The 17,404-nt window shown below is 46.8% G+C and overlaps 1 protein-coding gene across 1 annotated transcript in view; it reads right to left on the reverse strand.

Annotated features, from left to right (window-relative positions):
• Positions 1-17,361, reverse strand: part of STK24 (serine/threonine kinase 24) — a 126,543-nt gene extending 109,182 nt beyond the window's left edge. Inside the window, exon 1 of the mRNA XM_042929479.1 lies at positions 16,981-17,361. Coding sequence (XP_042785413.1) covers positions 16,981-17,022 — 42 coding nt within the window. The 5' untranslated portion in view covers positions 17,023-17,361. The remainder of the gene's footprint in view (positions 1-16,980) is intronic.
• Positions 17,362-17,404: the final 43 nt, after the last annotated feature.

The raw sequence follows: 17,404 nt of genomic DNA on the forward strand, positions 1-17,404 counted from the left end.
TAGGATTTAATCTATTACAACTTTTTCAAAAGAAACTCCTGCCACCTCGGAAAACTGCAAGCTGCTCCTGACTTCAGGGCAATCAGCTCGTGAACTCTGCCCACTGACAGCAGATTAACACCCATTCCTCCACCCTGGGGCCTTGGGTGGCAATGCTCTGATGCCGGGACAGCAGAGCTCAGAGCACAACGACTCACAGGTCTCAAACAGAGCTCGGGCACCATTTCCTTGATCGATTTTCAAGCTGCCACCTTCTGGTTTTTCATTACTCCCTCCTCTGTGCTGTTTCCGTGCCTGACACTTCTACAGCTGCCTTGAGCCCACTGACAAGCATGTGTACATACATGCCCCCTGCTATTAGAATGTAAGCTCCCTGAAAACAGGGCTTATGATTTACCTTCCCAATTCCAGTGCCAGCACGGCGCATGACATGGCAGACCCATCTTCCTCAAGCACATACGTCTTCGCCTACAGATGCCATCGACCTTTCACTGCCTGACACTCTGCATTTTAGGTACCTACTTAGAGTAACACACTTTCTCCCTACAATCAAGGACTACTGCTTGTAGCAACTAGTATAAAATTAGTTCTGGCTAATAGAGTAAAATCTAAAATCAGTTTTAAAACAGCCAGCTAAAATCAGTTTTAAAACAAGGAATCGGATCTTTAATTGGAAACTACTGAAACCTATTGCAGGGGGTGCAGTAAAGAGGTCCCATACCAGAGCCATAGTACCAAGGAGGCGTTAACAGATGGAGGACAAAGGGCCTGGGAGTAACAGAGCCAGCACCCTGCAAGAGGCCACCCTGGCCTGCACAGGGCCAGTCCTACGCCAAGAAAAGAAAGGAAAAGGCTTCCCTCTCCTCCAGCTGTCTTCTACCAACTGGCTTCCTGCCTTCAGAACCAGGACTTTGACCCTTAAATTATAGCTCAGTTAGGCTTATCTAGCCTAGCCTCACAATTTACCCACCATTTATAAACTCATTTCTATTAGAAAACACGTAGGCGTTCTAACCAGCAAACTTACAAATGAAATCAGAAATGCATTTGGTGAAGATCTGTATTTTAAACTTTATTTCTGACACATGAAAAATTTTGCTTCTGTTTGCATCAAACTGTAACCGTGGTGATTATGGCAATAAATTACAATCAAAATATTAATATATCCCTTACCAAATTTTTCTGTTTTATAAAATACTACAACGCATGGGGCGCCTGGGTGGCTCAGTCAGTTAAGCATCCAACTCTTGATCTCAGCTCAGGTCGTGATCTCATGGTTCATGCGTTCGAGCCCTGCATCGGGCTCTGTGCTGACACAGTGGGGCCTGCTTGGGATTCTCTCCCCCTCTCTCTCTCTGTCTCTCAAAATAAATAAACTTGGAGCATCTGGGTGGCTCAATCCGTTAAACATCTGACTTTGGTTCAGGTCATGATATCACAGTTCCTGGGCTCAAGCCCCACATTGGGCTCTATGCTATCAGTGCAGAGCCCACTTCAGATCCTCTGACTTCCTGTCTCTCTGCCCCTCTCTCACTCACGTTCTCCTTCTCTCTCTGAAAAATAAACATTAAAAAAAATTTTTTAAAAACCTTAAAAAAATTTTAAATGCTACAAGGCAAATGGCCAGCCAGTCTACACTTTCAGTGTTTCATCTTAAAATAGCAAAAACTTTTACCACACAGTATCTGACAGCACTTCCTCTTCTTTTTAAATGTTTTTATTTTTATTTTTGATAGAGAGAGGAAGAGCACAAGTGGGGGAGGGTCAGAGGGAGACAGAGAATCTGAAACAGGCTCCTGGCTCCGAGCTGTGAGCACAGAACCTGCCACGGGGCTCGAACTCACAAACTGTGAGATTATGACCTGAGCCAAAGTCGGACACTCAACCGACAGAGCCACCCAGGCGTCCCTACTTCCTCCTCTTCTTTAATTGCATGTCTATCCACCAATACCCATTTTCATGTCCACGCTCATAAGAGCTAAACAAATAAAGACAATCAATCATACAATAAATAAAAATTTCTAAATTTGAATAAAGAGAAAAGGCAAACGAGTTCCGGCAGAATTCGGTAATGCTAAATTCTCTTATCGTGTCCCTTGTATTTCTCAAATTTTTCTATTCGTTAAAAACATACGTATCATAGAAGGGTACTAGTACAGGTTCATGTCTCTTATCCCAAGTTCCAAAACCCCCAAGTCTCTGAAACGCAACCGTTTTTCCTAACTCCTTTAGAGGGAAGATCTAAACTGACCTGAAACCAGCTGGCATGGCAGGACAAGGGCAAGTGACATGGCGTGATCCCCTCTTTGCACTGACAGACTGTGGTGGCCCCCGCCCCGTGGCCACTCCATGCGGCCAGGCATCCGGACTTCAACACTGAGACCACTCCTGCCAGCAGCCCCTCGCTGATGTGTGCACCATGTACAGGAAGGAAACACGAATACCCAGCATGAATCATATGCTATGAAACTGCTAAAAAGTAGATTGGTCCTATTCGGGGTGAATGTTTGTTCAGAGCAGTGATCTTAAGTCACCATGTTTGTACCTCCCATGGTCCTGCCAGTTTCCATATCACCCACCTATTACCTTTTGTTAAAGCAAAAGACCGGAAAGAAACATACATGATATTAAAGCTACCTTAAAACTAGAAAAGCTTATCACGTATATAAAGTCTTCATCTGAAGAACAACTAAGAAGAATACAATTCAGCCAGGCAGAATTCCTGCCGTTCACCTCCCTCAGGTCCCTACAATTTGCCTGACCCACTGACTAGAGGATGCCCAGAAAGGAGAGTGGTTTTGTGGTCGAGTTACTGTGCACACCAGTGTAGGCATGCACACACACGCACAGTCTTTGCGGGGGCTCCAGTCCATATGCACTGTCCTCCTCCTCCTCCAGCAGGGGATAAGGAGCCCAGCAGGAATTTGCAATACCACCTCGTCAGTGGTCCAGCTTATCAATGTAAGCAAAGCAATTAACCACAAAAACATTAAATAACAATAACAGTGCTCTCCAATAATCCAGTTAAAGGAGAAGGAATGATGAATAAGCTTTTCTTTCTCCAAAGGTAAAAGAAAAGTGGCAAGATTACTCGAACCAGCAGAGCCAAACAGGACTGTGCTTTCTGGCTGGAGCTCTGTGTCCCACAGAAGAGGCATGCCTTACACAGAGGCAAGGGTAAGTCCGTTAAGGTGATAAAACAAATCACGTGGAAACGGGGGACGATATCTATGATCCATTTCTGAATGGAAAATATAAAATGTGCACCTGTGTATGTATAACTGCAATGTCTTAAATATATGTATGCACAGATAAAAGAAAATAAGCAAAAAAAAAAAAAAAAAAAAAAAAGGCACCAAAAAAAACCCCAGCTATATTCAAGTAGTGGGACCAAATATGCTTTCGCTTTAACAATAATTTAATGGGGGACCAGGGCTCCTGGGCGGCTCAGTCGGTTGGGCGTCTGACTCCTGATTTCGACTCAGGTCATGATCTCGCGATTTGTGGGTTTGCGCCCTGCACTGGGCTCTGAACTGACAGTGCAGAGCCTGCTTGGGATTCTCTCTCTCCCTCCCTCTCTGCCCTTCCCCTGCTTGCTCTCTATATCCCTCAAAATAAATAAAATTAAGGGTGCCTGAGCGGCTCAGTCGGTTAAGAGTTCGACTTCGGCTCAGGTCATGATCTCACGGTTTATAGGTTTGAGCCCTGCGTTAGGCTCTGTGCAGACAGCTCAGAGCCTTGAGCCTGCTTTGGATTCTGTGTCTCCCTCTCTCTCAAAAATAAACATTAAAAAAAAATTTAATAGATAAATAAAAATAAAAGCCTTTAAAACATTTTTAATAATAATAATAATAATTCAATGGGGGAGAGAGTGAGAGTATTTTCCCAGAGGTGGCGGGGGGGGGGGGGGGGTCCTATTTCTGGACCCATCTTCAACCCCACGTTTCACATTACTTTTTAATAGACTACACACAGGAAACGTGGCCAGAGTTAGCGGTGGGGCTCTCACACTACAGTGGATCACCAAGTGAAGGCCTTCCACTGGTTTTCAAAGAGCTTTATGATCACAGACTGCTCAGCAGAAACAAACACAATTATCGCTACTCTGACACAGAGGACAAAGTGAAGAATCATTTCCATGGGGTTTCAACACCAGCCTTGACTTCTATGGCTAAAACATGAAGAAATAATATGTGCAACACACCCTGTAGAAAAATACTGAGAACTTCACCATCTTATTTTTTTATGTTATCTTTTAATTTAAATCCAAGTTAGTTAACATGAAGTGTAATAATGGTTTCAAGAGTAGAATTTAGTGATTCATCACTTACATATAACACCCAGTGTTCATCACAAGTGCCCTCCTGAGTACCCATCATCCATTTAGCCAACCCCCCCCCCACCCCTCCAGCAACCCTCCGGTTGTTTTCTGTATTTGAGTCTCTTACAGTTTGCCTCCCTCTCTTCCCTTCCCCTATGCCACTTAAAAGGGCTTTACATATTTTATCATTTAAAGTAACTTTCACTCTTCTTTTTCAGGAGTCAAAGAGTTTGCTCCTTTTGGAAATAAAATCTAAATTGTGGGGTTTTTTTGCAACTACAAAGAGGAAAAACAACTTCTGACCAGGAGTGCTACAGCACAAGCTTTTTAAAGGCTACTTACGGATAGATTACAACAAAGAAAAAAGAAATTAACACACGTTACCGGCCCACACATTCATTAACATAAACATACACACACGTTTATGTTGGTGGTGGGCTGAAGGGAGGGATCAGGTGGATCCTTGGCAAAACTGCTTTTCAACTCAAAACTGTTTTAAACTATGTAATCACTTAAAAACATGGCCTGGGGCTCCTGGGTGGCTCAGTCACTTGAGCGTCTGACTTCAGCTCAAGTCATGATGTCACAGTTCATGAGTTCAAGCCCCGCATCTGGGGGCTCTGTGCTGACAGCATAGATGCTACTTGGGATCCTCTCTCCCCCTCTCTCTGCCCCTTCCCTGCTTGCATGCTCTCTCTTGAAAATAAATAAGGGTTTAAAAAAAAAAAAATGACCCTGCTTCTTGCCTAAGCAGAAATGAAATTTCAGCCCCCAATATCTACAGTCACACCCTGGGCTGCTGGTGCTAATGACCCCAGGCCCCTTTGGGAGTGTGAGCTGAGACCACCACCACCGTCAGGTGTGTCGCCCTCCAGCCACATTCCACCTCCCCCCCACACTTGGGAGACAAATACAGGCAGCCTAGGTAACTACAATGAGGCAAGGCCACGGTAAGCACCTCGCTGATGGAGAAAAGCCCTCAGAATGACACAAAGTCTACTTTTAGAAAGACTTCAGATTCTTCACTGACAAATGAGAGAGAGGAACCCAAACACCACAACTACCCTTCCTGACACCAAGTCAGACAAAAAAGTCACCACCCTCCACAGCCACAATCCAGAATGCTAGGAAGCCACTTAAAAATAATACTGGAGCATGGACAAAATCTTTAAAAGTCCAAAAGAAAAAAAAAAGTGGGAATAAAGGTGCCCAAGGTACCGTCTCTTATCAGGCCTGGACTGGTTTCATAGAAGCCATAAACACAATTTGACCCTTAGGGAAACGGGCCTCCAGGGCAGGACCTGAGAGGCTTGGTGGCAGGACTTCTGGTGTAAGGAAGACCACTACCACCACCAATGCTGGCATCAAAAGTTAGGACTCTACCCCCAACAGGGCTGTTTTCGAGCTGAGGGGCCCTGGTTAAGCCTCCTGAACCTCAGTTTTCCCATCTGTAAAACCGGTGTCCGAGCCCTTCCATGCCGGGCAAGGGCCTTGAGGGTTGCCCGAGGGCCTAAGCTGCCCACCAGAGCCCTACCCTTGAGAGGAAGGCCAGATAGGTTCGTCCTACTCCTTCAAGGCTTCCTTCCACGAAGAGCAACAAATATTTACTTTCTCAACTAATCAATACAGCAAAGCCAAAGGCACCTTTACTATTCAGGGACAGGAGCAAGAAGAGAAAGAAAAGCCGCCTACCAGTAGGAGCCACTGAGGAAGTGAGTAACTCTTTGTACGTGACGCCTTTTCTTCTCTTTTTTTCTTTTCGAATTACCTCTCAAGTAATGTTTGCTATGATGAGAGTGCATCAAACACAAGGAAACTCAAACAATACCTTTCTTCGGCTGGCTCTCAGTTCATCAGGAGTTCAGGAGGCAATTTAACAACTATAACCACCCTACACATAACTTCAAAAATTATCCTACGAGAAACTGCTCAAGATAACTGCTAACCAACGTCCAAGCCCCCAAGTTCCGGGTTACTTTTCATTTTTCCTCAGTGATTTATCACTGTAAATTCCTACCCGAAGAAAGTACTTGGTTCTTAAGTAGGAAATCATTCTAGGGGAACGTCCCAAAGAGCTGCCTTCCCTGTTCATAACGCGGGGTATTTAAGGAGCAGCGTCGGGCCAGGCGTCAAGGCTGCAAGGGGCAGGGAGCGAGCAGGGACCCCCCCCCCCATGGCCCTCAGTCCCCAGCACACAATTCTCTAATGTGGGGCTCTGCCATGTGTCGCCACAACATCCCGGTGGCCATTCAACACCTGCCCCATCTCCCCCCACGACCTGGCCGACCACCACAGAACCCATGGCCTTAACGGACACCGCCCCCACCTGCCCCCTCCCCCAGGTGGCACGCACTCAATTCCAGGCCGCGGGCTGGGCCCCCCAAACCTACAGCCACCAAATAAAACGCTTCTCCCAAGAGCTACACGGAGGCTCTCAGCAATGGTTCTATGCCCACACGATCCTAAGACTAGAAAATGGGACACAAAGTGGAGACAAGCAGGTTGGCAGCCCGAGTTGGGGAAGTGGAGGTCACTGTTGGGGATATGAAAAACAGGCATGTATTTACATCATCACTGACTTACAGAGAGAGAACAGAAGGCACACTCTCCTGAAGGGAACAGGGCCTCGGGAGTCCTTCCCGGCGCCAGGGTGCTGCGAAGTCCTGACCGTGGAATTCACATTGTACTCTTCCTGTTCATTCATTCATCTGTAACAACTGGAGAGAGGGACGTCCAGGTAGAGAGCGTCTACTCTGGTCAATTCTGAAATCCCACTAAAACCATAATGAAAGGAGTTGTCTTAAAAGGCTAAGACTCTTGCCTACGAGGAGGGGAAAGAAGACCAAAAGCAATGAAATTCCAGAAGTGGGAAGAAAGATAGAAGGAGGGAGAGATGCTAAACTTGAGGTGGAGAGAGCAGAGAACCAAGCCCATTCGCAGCGCTGAATCCCCACAACTCAGGAACCGGCAGCATCTAAAACAAGGAATCAAAGTCAATTAACGAAGTGGTTAGACACCCAGAAGGCCTTCCTCGCTCGGAGCCAGGCAGCTGCCACGCCTTCCCAATCAAGGAACTAGGGAAAGCACAGTCCCCAGAAAGTAAGCTGAGGGTGTCTGGAGCCAGCAGCAGCAGACACAGCTGAGGACAGAGGCGGTGTGCTAAAAAACGGGGGATCCAAGCTACCTGCACCCACACGCAGTCCTTCCCCTCCGCCCAGTGCTCCGTGGGCATCAGGCCTCGGGAGGGAGAAGGGGGTCGGCCCAGGGGAGCATCAGGTGTGGGCAATAAACGGTGCAGACAGGAGCAGGTCAGAGGCTTCTCCTGGAAGGTGAACTGCATAAAAAGCTGAAAGAAACTGACATCAGCCATTCCTTACCTCTCGCGTCAATAGAACCACCTGGTATCACTGAGGTTGGAAAAGTTCCATTCAAGGGCTCAGATTTCCAACCAGCTCAATTGTTCCCCCACTCGTACATACATTGGAGGGTGACCTCTACCGTTAGAAATAAAGACCACAAGAGGCACCTGGGTGGCTCAGTTGGTTAAGTGTCTGACTTCAGCTCAGGCCGTGATCTTGCAGTTCATGAGTTCGAGCCCCCCGTCAGGTTCTGTGCTGACACCTCAGAGACTGGAGCTTTGGCTTCTGTGTCTGCCCCTCCACTGCTTGTGTGTTCTCTCTCTCTCAAAAACAAACACTAAAAAAGGAAAGAAAGACCACAAAAGGGGCACCTGCGTGGCTCAGTCGGTTAAGCATCTGACTCTTGATTTCAGCTCAGGTCACAATCTCAGGGCTCATAACTCTGGGCTCTGTATGAGGCTCCATGCCGACAGTGTAGAGCCTGCTTGGGATTCTCTCTCCATACCACCCCTCATAAAAAATAAATTAATTTTAAAAAAAGGTTAAAAAAAAAAAAAAAAAACTAAAGACCACAACCAAGAGGGGAGAAAGGGCTGTGGAGGAAGATCTATTCTGAGCAGAGACAACGTAACTGCACTTAACATACCCAAGGAGGTAAGAGCAAATATTTCAACTGAAACAATAAAAGAACATTCAGAGAACCAAAAAGAGCTCTTAGAATTTAAAAAACAAGAGCAGAAATACTCATTTAAAAGAGCTAGAAGAAAAAGCTGAAACAGTCTCCCAGAAAGCCAAGTAAAAAAGACAAAGAAATAGAAAATAGGTTTAAAAGGGTAAAACTACCAGTCCAGGAGGTCCAACATCCAGATAAGAATTTAAGGACAAGAGAACACAGAAAGATATGAGCTGCCGGATTTAAAGGGCTTCCTGCATGAAGGCATGTTATTTGTGAAAACTGAGATCACCAAGAAAAAATTCAGATCCTATTAGGCTCAGGAAGAACCGAAGAGCTCACCTACACAGAATCCAGTACTGGTGCGGCACTGAGTTCTTCGACAGCAACAATGAAAGCTAAAACACAGTGGAGAAATGCTTTCAAGATCCTGGAGGAAAATAATTTCCACCCTATGACCATGCCAAAATACAAACGGAAAGGAAAAGAAAAAGAAACTTTCAGATACCCAGGACCTCAAAAAACCCATCTCCCTTGTACCATAGTCACAGAAAGGCCCCTCAAGATATGTTCCACCCACAGCGTGAACCAGGACAGACAATGACGGGAGACACAGAAAACAGGCCGCCGGGAGCAGCGCGGGGAATCCCATGTATGAAGGGAGAGAAGACCAGCAGAGGACCAAGTGTGGAAGACCACCAGTCTACAGGGAGGTCAGAAGGCTCTCAGGAAGAGTTCTCCAGGAAGGTGACATGGATAGCCTGTCCGTCTGCTCTACCTGAACTTCCGCAGGGAAGATTTCAACAACTGTGCCAGTGCTGGTTGAATAAGCTATAAATACTGCTACAGACTCAATGTCTGTGTCCTCCCAAAATGCGTATGTTGAGCCCCAGTGCCCTATGGGATGGTTCTAGGAGGTGGGGGGGTCTTTGGGGTGATTAGATCATGAAGGTAGAGCCCCCAGAATTGGGACAAGTGCCCTTAGAGAAGAGCCCAGACAGCTAGCTCCCTCACCCCCTCTGCCACGTGAGGACACAGCCAGACAGACCGTCCATGACCCAGGAAGGGGCCCTCACCAGACACAGAATCTTCCAGAGCCTTGACCTGGGACTTCCAAGGCTCCAGAACTGTGAGAAATAAATGTTTGTTGTTTAAGCCACCCAGTCTATGTACAGTACAGTACGTTGTTACAGCAGCCCAAACTAAAGCGATTATTTAAAAAAAAGAAAAAAAAAAAAACTTTCAGAAAATATTTGAAAAGGAATCCTGGTTTCCTAATGGCTGGGCTGGGAATGGGGTTCCAGTCACACTAGTCTAAGCAAAGTTACAATGTAACTACACTGGGGAGGGGGGAGAGAGGTGCACAGGTGCCTGAAGGAGGCAAAAACTAAAGCCTCACTTCAAGTCCAAAGTCCACAGATAATGCCCAAAACTGGAAGGGAAAAAAAAAAGTAACAGCAATTTTTAAATGTTCTTTATAAACAAAGTGGAAACAACAATCAGCTAAGAGAGATCAAAAGGGCTGCCTGGTGGGGGGGGGAGGGGGGGAGGGGAAGGCCAGGGGCAGGGAAGTGCTGTCTTCCCAAATAAACCTTATAAAGCCATTTGACTCGAAATCATGTGCACAACCTTTTAAATAAAAACTAAACAAAAACCCTAAATAACTAAAAATGAAAGAAAGAATCTGGACCTATACGGTCCTTTCGAATCCCAGGGCCTAAAAATCTTTTTAAAAATAGTAAGAGGCTTAAAATAATAGGAACACAAACACCAGCTACATATTTCGTAAGCATTAATACAAAACTCAAAATGTTCCCACAGTTTATTCAGATACCAATGGGCACTTGCACAGATAAGGTTCCTTGTACTGACCATGAACCCTCAAGAAAACATAACAACCCTCAAGAAAACATAATGGAAGGTCTCTAAAGTCAACAATGCTGTTCCCAGGGGTAGGGCAAACCAGTGCCTTTGTAATCCACAATCTGGGATGTTTTTATACTTTGTGGCAAGCAAAGGTACATCTTGTTTTATTTTTCTTAATCTGAACCTTGGAAGCCAGGGAGCCATTTATGACTAGGAAACTCCATACTCACTCCAGGAACCAGGTATTATAGTAGCCATGTTCTTTTTCCCAAAAGCATTTGGCACTAAGAGTTTTAAACATACTGCACTGCAAGAAGATGAATGATGGGAAATGACTGGCCCAAGGACAGCAGTTGACCCTAAACAGCAATAGAGGAATAAGAGAGTGCAACCTGTTTCCGGCACTCAGTCCTGCTACAAGGTTCCATTAATGATAACAATGCGGGGCTAAAGCATTAAAAAAAAAAAAAAAAAAAAAAAAAAAAAAACCACAAGGGTTGGGTGGGTGTGCTCCATTTCCTGCAGGTACAGAATTCCCAAGCAGGCAACTCTGAATCACTGGGAGACTGCACACGGAGCGCCAAGGGGCATGTTTCTCAAGAGACCCTCAGGATCCTGGACCCTGGCTTCAGGATGTCTGTAAAAATACACTAGAAAAAAGCAGCAACTGCCAATGGGCTCATTTCTTCAGTCACTCCTTTCACTACATCTTGCACCAAGGTCCTAGAAATACCATTCAACTGGAAAGCAATGTCAACCCGCATCAAATACACGCGCTCGGCTGTGCACATGAGAACAGGGGCTCCAAGAGGAGCAGAAGAGTTCTATTACATAAAGGAGCAAGAAAGCAAGGATGGCGGCCGCCTGCCCGTGCAACAGAGGGGACGCTGTGTGTGGTAGCAGCCTAGAAAAACCCAACCTGACCAATTTCTACTGGAAGGTCATTTGGTTCTATGTGAAATACTATCAGGAACGTTCCCCTACCTGTAATTACAACCAAGATGTCCTGGGCTCCTCCCAGCTATATATTTAATTTTAATTTTTAAAAATCTTCTTACGACACTGCCCACCCAAAATACATTTTTAAACAAAACAAATCCTTAACGTTGTTCAATCCTGGTGAGAGAGGAAAAGAGGGAATATAAAATATTCAAATGGGTATTAAAAAAAAAACACATTTAGGCAACTAACAGTAACAGAAAACTGGCTTTATTTTCATTATTACCGTTAGCATAGAACAGAAAAAAGGATCAAAAGCAGGAGGGATGAGAGACAATAAAAAACTATTAAATGTTCACTGAGAGTTCAAATTACCAAGATTTGAGATCAATCTTGCTAAAAAAAAGAAGTACCTGGCGGGTGCAGTCAGTGGAGTGTGCAACTCTTGATCTTAGGGTTGTGAGTTCAAGCCCCATGGTGGGAGTAGAGATTACTTTAAAAAATATATTTTTAAGAAGAAAATGTTTGCTGGTTTATTTTGAGAGAGAAACACCCACAAGGTGGGGAGAAGGACAGAGAATCTTAAGCAGGCTCCACACTCAGCGAGGAAGAGACCGATTGAGGTCGGCTCAATCGCACGACCCTGGGATCATGACCTGAGTGGAAATCAAGAGCCAGCAAGAGTCAGACGCTCAACCGACTGAGTCACCCAGGCACTCCCAAAATAAAAAATGTTATAAAAAAAAAAAAAAAAAAAAAGTCCACCATGGCTATCCTGTTGCCACCTGGACCTCCCATTGCTCAGTCCCATCCACCCCAACTCTGGCCAGCCTTCCAAGTGGCAACCGGCATGCCGCAAAACCCAAACCCTCCAACCTGCAGGAGAGAAGGATTCCTCAAGCTTGGGACAGCACTTTCCCTACTACAGCCAGAACGCAGGCCCCCTACCCCAGGGCCCGCTGCCTCCCCAGCTCTGGAGTCCAGGCTAGCCCACATGAGCCCGCTTTCCATCCCCACATCTGTCTGTGCCCTTTGTGTGTGAACAAAGGAGTGTGAACCTTTGCAGGCAGGCCACCCAGATCAGCTCCCCCTAAGCTGCTGACTTCCCAAGGACATGGCCGAAGGAGGTTCTCACCTCCCCCTCCCACAACTCCTGGCACCACACTCCAGAGAAACGTGTTGCACGAATGTGGGCTCCCTATCTAGTCCAGCGTTCCAAGGCCCTAGACCACATTGCACACTTCAGCATCTTGCTCAAGGTGCTTTCAGAAGCTCACTCTCATAAATACCCTGAATGTCCGCACACTGTAACAAGCCAACCTTTCCCCACGGTACAGATGGCAACAGGCTGAACGTGGAGAGGCCTCTTCCATGGAAACAGGAAAAAAAATAAAAAATAAAAAATAACTATGGAAATGTGACACTAACAAGAAAAAAAATGCAAGAGCACTTAAGCCACAATTAAATGCAGCTGTCCTTCTGTTTTCCTTCATTTCCCAGATTTCCAGGGCACACAGGTTTCCCCAGGGGTAAGCAAGAGCACGGCAGAAAAGCTCCCAACTCATCCAAACTGACAATTAACTGTTCTGCTCACTATCCCAACATAAAGGAGCATTCTCAGCAAAGGAGAGGGAGAGAGGGAAGCAGGATGACACTGACGAGTAGAAACTAAGTTTTCAGGCCACTCCTGTAAACCGTCTATACTTTCAAATATGGAAATACCTTAAATTAACAACATCCTCAAAACGTGCATAAGTTAACTCAGCTCTCCTACACGTGACCCTACCTAATTCAGTATTTTTCAAACCTGGGTCAAACCAATCAGCTGTGAAATCAACTTAGTGTTGCAACCAGGTTTTGTTTTCTTTTCTTTTTTTTTTTTTTTTTTTTAACAAACTACATCACACAACAGTGTATCACAAGTAGTAAGGATCAGGACACTGTCTCCTGAAACTTTTGTTTCAGATCTTGACATAAAATATACTTCTGGGGCGCCTGGGTGGCTCATTTGGTTAAGCATCCAACTTCAGCTCAGGTCAAGATCTCGCAGTCCGTGGGCTGGAGCCCCAAGTCAGGCTCCGTGCTGACAGCTGAGAGCCTGGAGCCTGCTTCAGATTCTGTCTGTCTCTCTCTCTCTCTCTCTCAAAAATTAAACAAAAACAAACATTAAAAAAAAAAATCAGATTCTGTGTGTGTCTCTCTCTGCCCCTCCCCAACTTGTGCTCTCTCTCTCAAAAAATAAACATTAAAAAAGATTTTTTAAATAAAAAATATATATGCTTCTTATGTGCATCACAAAACAGAAAAGCTTAGAATACAGATATAAATCTGTAATTCAAAATCTAATTCTTTTTTATCCACTTAGGCTAACTAAAGCTTGCTTTTCTTCAAATCTGAATTACACTGATTGAAACAACAAATGTTCAAGGACACGGAGTACGTTCACCCACAAATCAACCTAATTTCTTTATGTCTATTTGTAGTTACTACATCCAGTTCATGACTTTTTATTTTCTCCCCTATGCTAATAGGAAACTGGGGTGTGGGAGGTAAAAAAGGAAACCCTAGCAACCTTCATGAAACACATTGAAAATATTAACTCATTCAGATGTCCAGTCCTCAACTCCTCACCTGGGACCTGGCACATGTGTGTTCAATAACGGTTCCTAAATGAATAAAATATCAACCTCGTATTTCTAATTTCTCGTATTTCTTCAGCAAACCCAAATCGAAATGAAAAGAACCTTTAATGCTTGCAAAGTTAATAATAAAGCAACAATACAGGGGCAGCTGGGGGGCTCAGTCGGTTAACCATCCGACTTCAGCTCAGGCCATGATCTCACGGTCCAAGAGTTCGAGCTCCACATCAGGCTCCGTGCTGACAGCTCAGAGCCTGGAGCCGGCTTCACATTCTGTCTCCCTCTCTCTCTGCCCCTCCCCCACTCGCGCGTATGCATGTGTGTGTGTCTCTCTCTCAAATAAACATTTAAAACAATATTTTTAATAAAAAAAAATAACAAAGCAACAATACAGCATGATGAGTAGAAGTATGGTCGTGGAGACAGGAAAGATCTCGTTTCAAATCACACATTTGCCAGATAATATACTACCTCACCTTGGTCAGTTCAATTAGTCTCTGTTGGCCTCCACCTCTAGAAAAATGGCATAAATAATACCTATGCCTCAAGAGGTTCCAATAAAAATCTAGAAGGCACAAAAACGATTTGCAAGACAAGGAAAGATGATGTTTACACTAAAACGTCCTTTCATTCAGGTATACTTTTTAAGTATCTTTATGATACTTAAATTCAGGCTGCCTGAATTCACTCTGCAGTCTGAATTTTTTTTTCAGTAGGTTCCACGCTCAGTGTGGGGTCCAAATTGGGGGTTGAACTCACCACCGTGAGATCAAGACCTGAGCTGAGATCAAGAGTTGGACACTTAAACCAACTGACCCCTCTCTGAAATGTTTAACCCAACTCCTTATAAGCCCTGTTCACAAGATGAGAGAGAAGAAAAGGGAGGAATGGGATATATCAGGACAGGGCACAGAGGGGTTAGTAGTTCTCTCTTGTTTTATCCCAGAGAACAGTCAAAGGCGGGTGTGCCTTTCCCTTAATCCTCAACAATTTAAGGAAAGCCTCCCTGGGCAGCAGCAACGGCTAATTCAAAGTAGAAACTAAATGTGTTTGTTGTTTTTCTTCTTGGGAGAAGGGAGAGGAAAGGAATGTTCTTCCCCAAAAGGCACACTAAAAACAATTACACGGTTTGCTAATGTACTTAAGTACCGAAATGTCACAGGCCACCTCTGCACACCCCCCAAAACCGTGACAGCTGAAAATTCGGTGGTCTCCACCAAACAAAAACAGTTTCCTTGTAACAGAATTTACCTTCTCTTTCCAAGATGTTGGCCCACACTCTCGAAGACAAAAAAAAGGAAAAACTGACAAAAAGAAGTGTTGAGAACAGACAGCGTTGGGGGACCATCTGATACTGACTTCAAGGCACCAGCCAGCAGGGCTTTTAAGTACCTCTTTAAACTGATTCGCTTTCCACAAAGGCCCCATGCCTCCACTGTAAACTCTAAGTAAGGCATCTCTACCAGATTACAACCTGATTAACACTGTCAGTCTAAAGGAAATACTGATGAAAAAAAAAAAAAAAAAAAAAAAACGTTTTTAACTCAAGAGGTCCTTCTTGCTCTACTGGTCAGGAATAATTTTTCACCCAGTTCACCCTGCCTTCCTGCCTCTCAATTCCAACCAAACTAAAGCAGGAACTTTAGGAAATACCAAAAAAAAAACCACATCTGATTTTTACCTAGCAGTCAGCAGAAGCCTAGATTTTAAATGCCTGCTGAGTTTAAAAGATCTTTAAGTGAGATTCAAGGACAGTTTTCTTCCAGTACACTCTTAAAATATTAACTTTGTTACTCCTTCAAAGAAAAATAAAAACAAACACACACATACCTCACGCTAAAATTCTGGTAGCTTTGTGTTCCTAGTTTTCTAGATTTCAAACCTGAACAATGAAATCCAGCTTTCTTTTTATCGTTACAGAAAGAGGGTGGGGATGATAGGTCTCATAAGATGGGGCAGATTCAATTCTCAGCCCCTAACAGGCCAGGTCCAAACACCGCACTTCTCAGCCCTAACAAGCAAGGGAAGAAGAAAAAATGAGCCCGCGGATGTCTGTAAAATAACAAATAATCCACTTGGATACCGTGGTTGTTTTTTTAAAGCTCTTTATGCTCACTCGCTAAACTAAAACTGGGGCAGCAATACTTTAAAGACCTACTCTCACTGTTATCATGAGATTTTAATCCTAATTATTTTGCCACCATTTATGTGCCTACAAATAAGATAAATTAACGAGAGCCAAGTGGTTTTGTTTTTCAAAAGGCTAAAAACAGTCCCCAAAGGCGAAAAAAACTTTACTGTGTTCGCGTACTTTTGAAATTCAACTTCTCCCCCGTCCAAAAAAAGTCACTGGTAAGCCAAGATACCACAGAGTAGCAACGGAGAGATTTACTGGGAAGGAGCTCGTCTGGATCCAATCAAGTCCCCAAGTGAAAGCCCAGTGTCCCGAGATCGGGCGGGTCAGCCTCGGCTCGGGACAACCGGAGTACACGCTGTCCGACTGATTCCTCCTTCCAGAAGGTTTGCAGGCTCGCACTTTCCCCTCAATTGGCCCCAGAAGGAAAGGCGCGGAGCAAAGGCGCTGGGAAGCGGGGCTGGCGGTCACACCTTCCCGCACCCCGCCCTGCCTCCTCCGCCCGGCCCGGCCCAGGACGAGTCGGGGCGCGCCCGGGGCTCTCCTCCCATCTCCCAACTTTATCGCCTGCTCGCGGGGGAACGGGGCCTCCACCGCCCCCCGCCCGCGCGCAGGGCCCACAGACCCGAACGGGGCCTCCAAGGGCATTTCCCCCCCATTACTTCTCCCAGGGACCGGGCCGGCGCCAGGCCTGCGGCTCGGGAGGCGGCGTGCGGGGAGGCCGGCGGGGAGGGCGAGGCGGCCGGCTCCCCCACATCCCTGCCCGACTGCTCCGGCTCCCGGCCAGCGAGGGCGCCTCCAGGCCGCGGCCCCTATGTCCCTGCACACCCCCCCCCCCCCCACGCTCCCCAGTCCCCGAGCCCCTGAGCCTCCGAGCTCCCGGGCCGCGGCGCCGGGCAGGGGCGCCCTGAGGGCTGGAGCGCGGCGCGGGAGGCCGGCGCGACCCCGGAAGGGGCAGCGTGGGGGGGCCGTGTTTACACCGCCAAGTTCCCCGCTTCCGCCCCGGCCCGCGCATCCCTCCCTCCCCTCGCGGCCCGGCTCCTGCCTACCTGCATGCCGGGCAGGCCCGACTGCACCGGGGAATGAGCCATGGCGGTCAGGACGGCCACTTCCTGGGACGGGACGGCCGGGCCGCGGCGATCCACGCGGGCGACGAGGCCCGCGGGCCGCGCGCAGCCCTCGGGCGGCGGGGGCGGCCGGCCGAGCTCGAGTCCGGCTTCGGCGCGGGGACCGGCCTGAGTCCGAGGCCACCCCAGCCCCGGCTGGTCCCGGGCCGGGCGGCGGGCTCAGCGGCGAGCGGCGGGCCGCGTCTCCATGCACCGCGCCGGGGAGGGGCTGCGAGGGGCGCGGGGACTCGCCGCCGAGCTGCCGCTATCGCCGCCGCCGCAGCTGCTCGGCTGGAGCCCGGCGGCCTGGGCCCGCGCGCGCTGGCCGCCTGAAGCCGGAGTGGGCGCGCACAGCCCGCCGAGCCCG

Source organism: Panthera leo, chromosome A1 (genome assembly GCF_018350215.1).
Source record: "Panthera leo isolate Ple1 chromosome A1, P.leo_Ple1_pat1.1, whole genome shotgun sequence".
Taxonomy (NCBI): Eukaryota; Metazoa; Chordata; class Mammalia; order Carnivora; family Felidae; genus Panthera; species Panthera leo.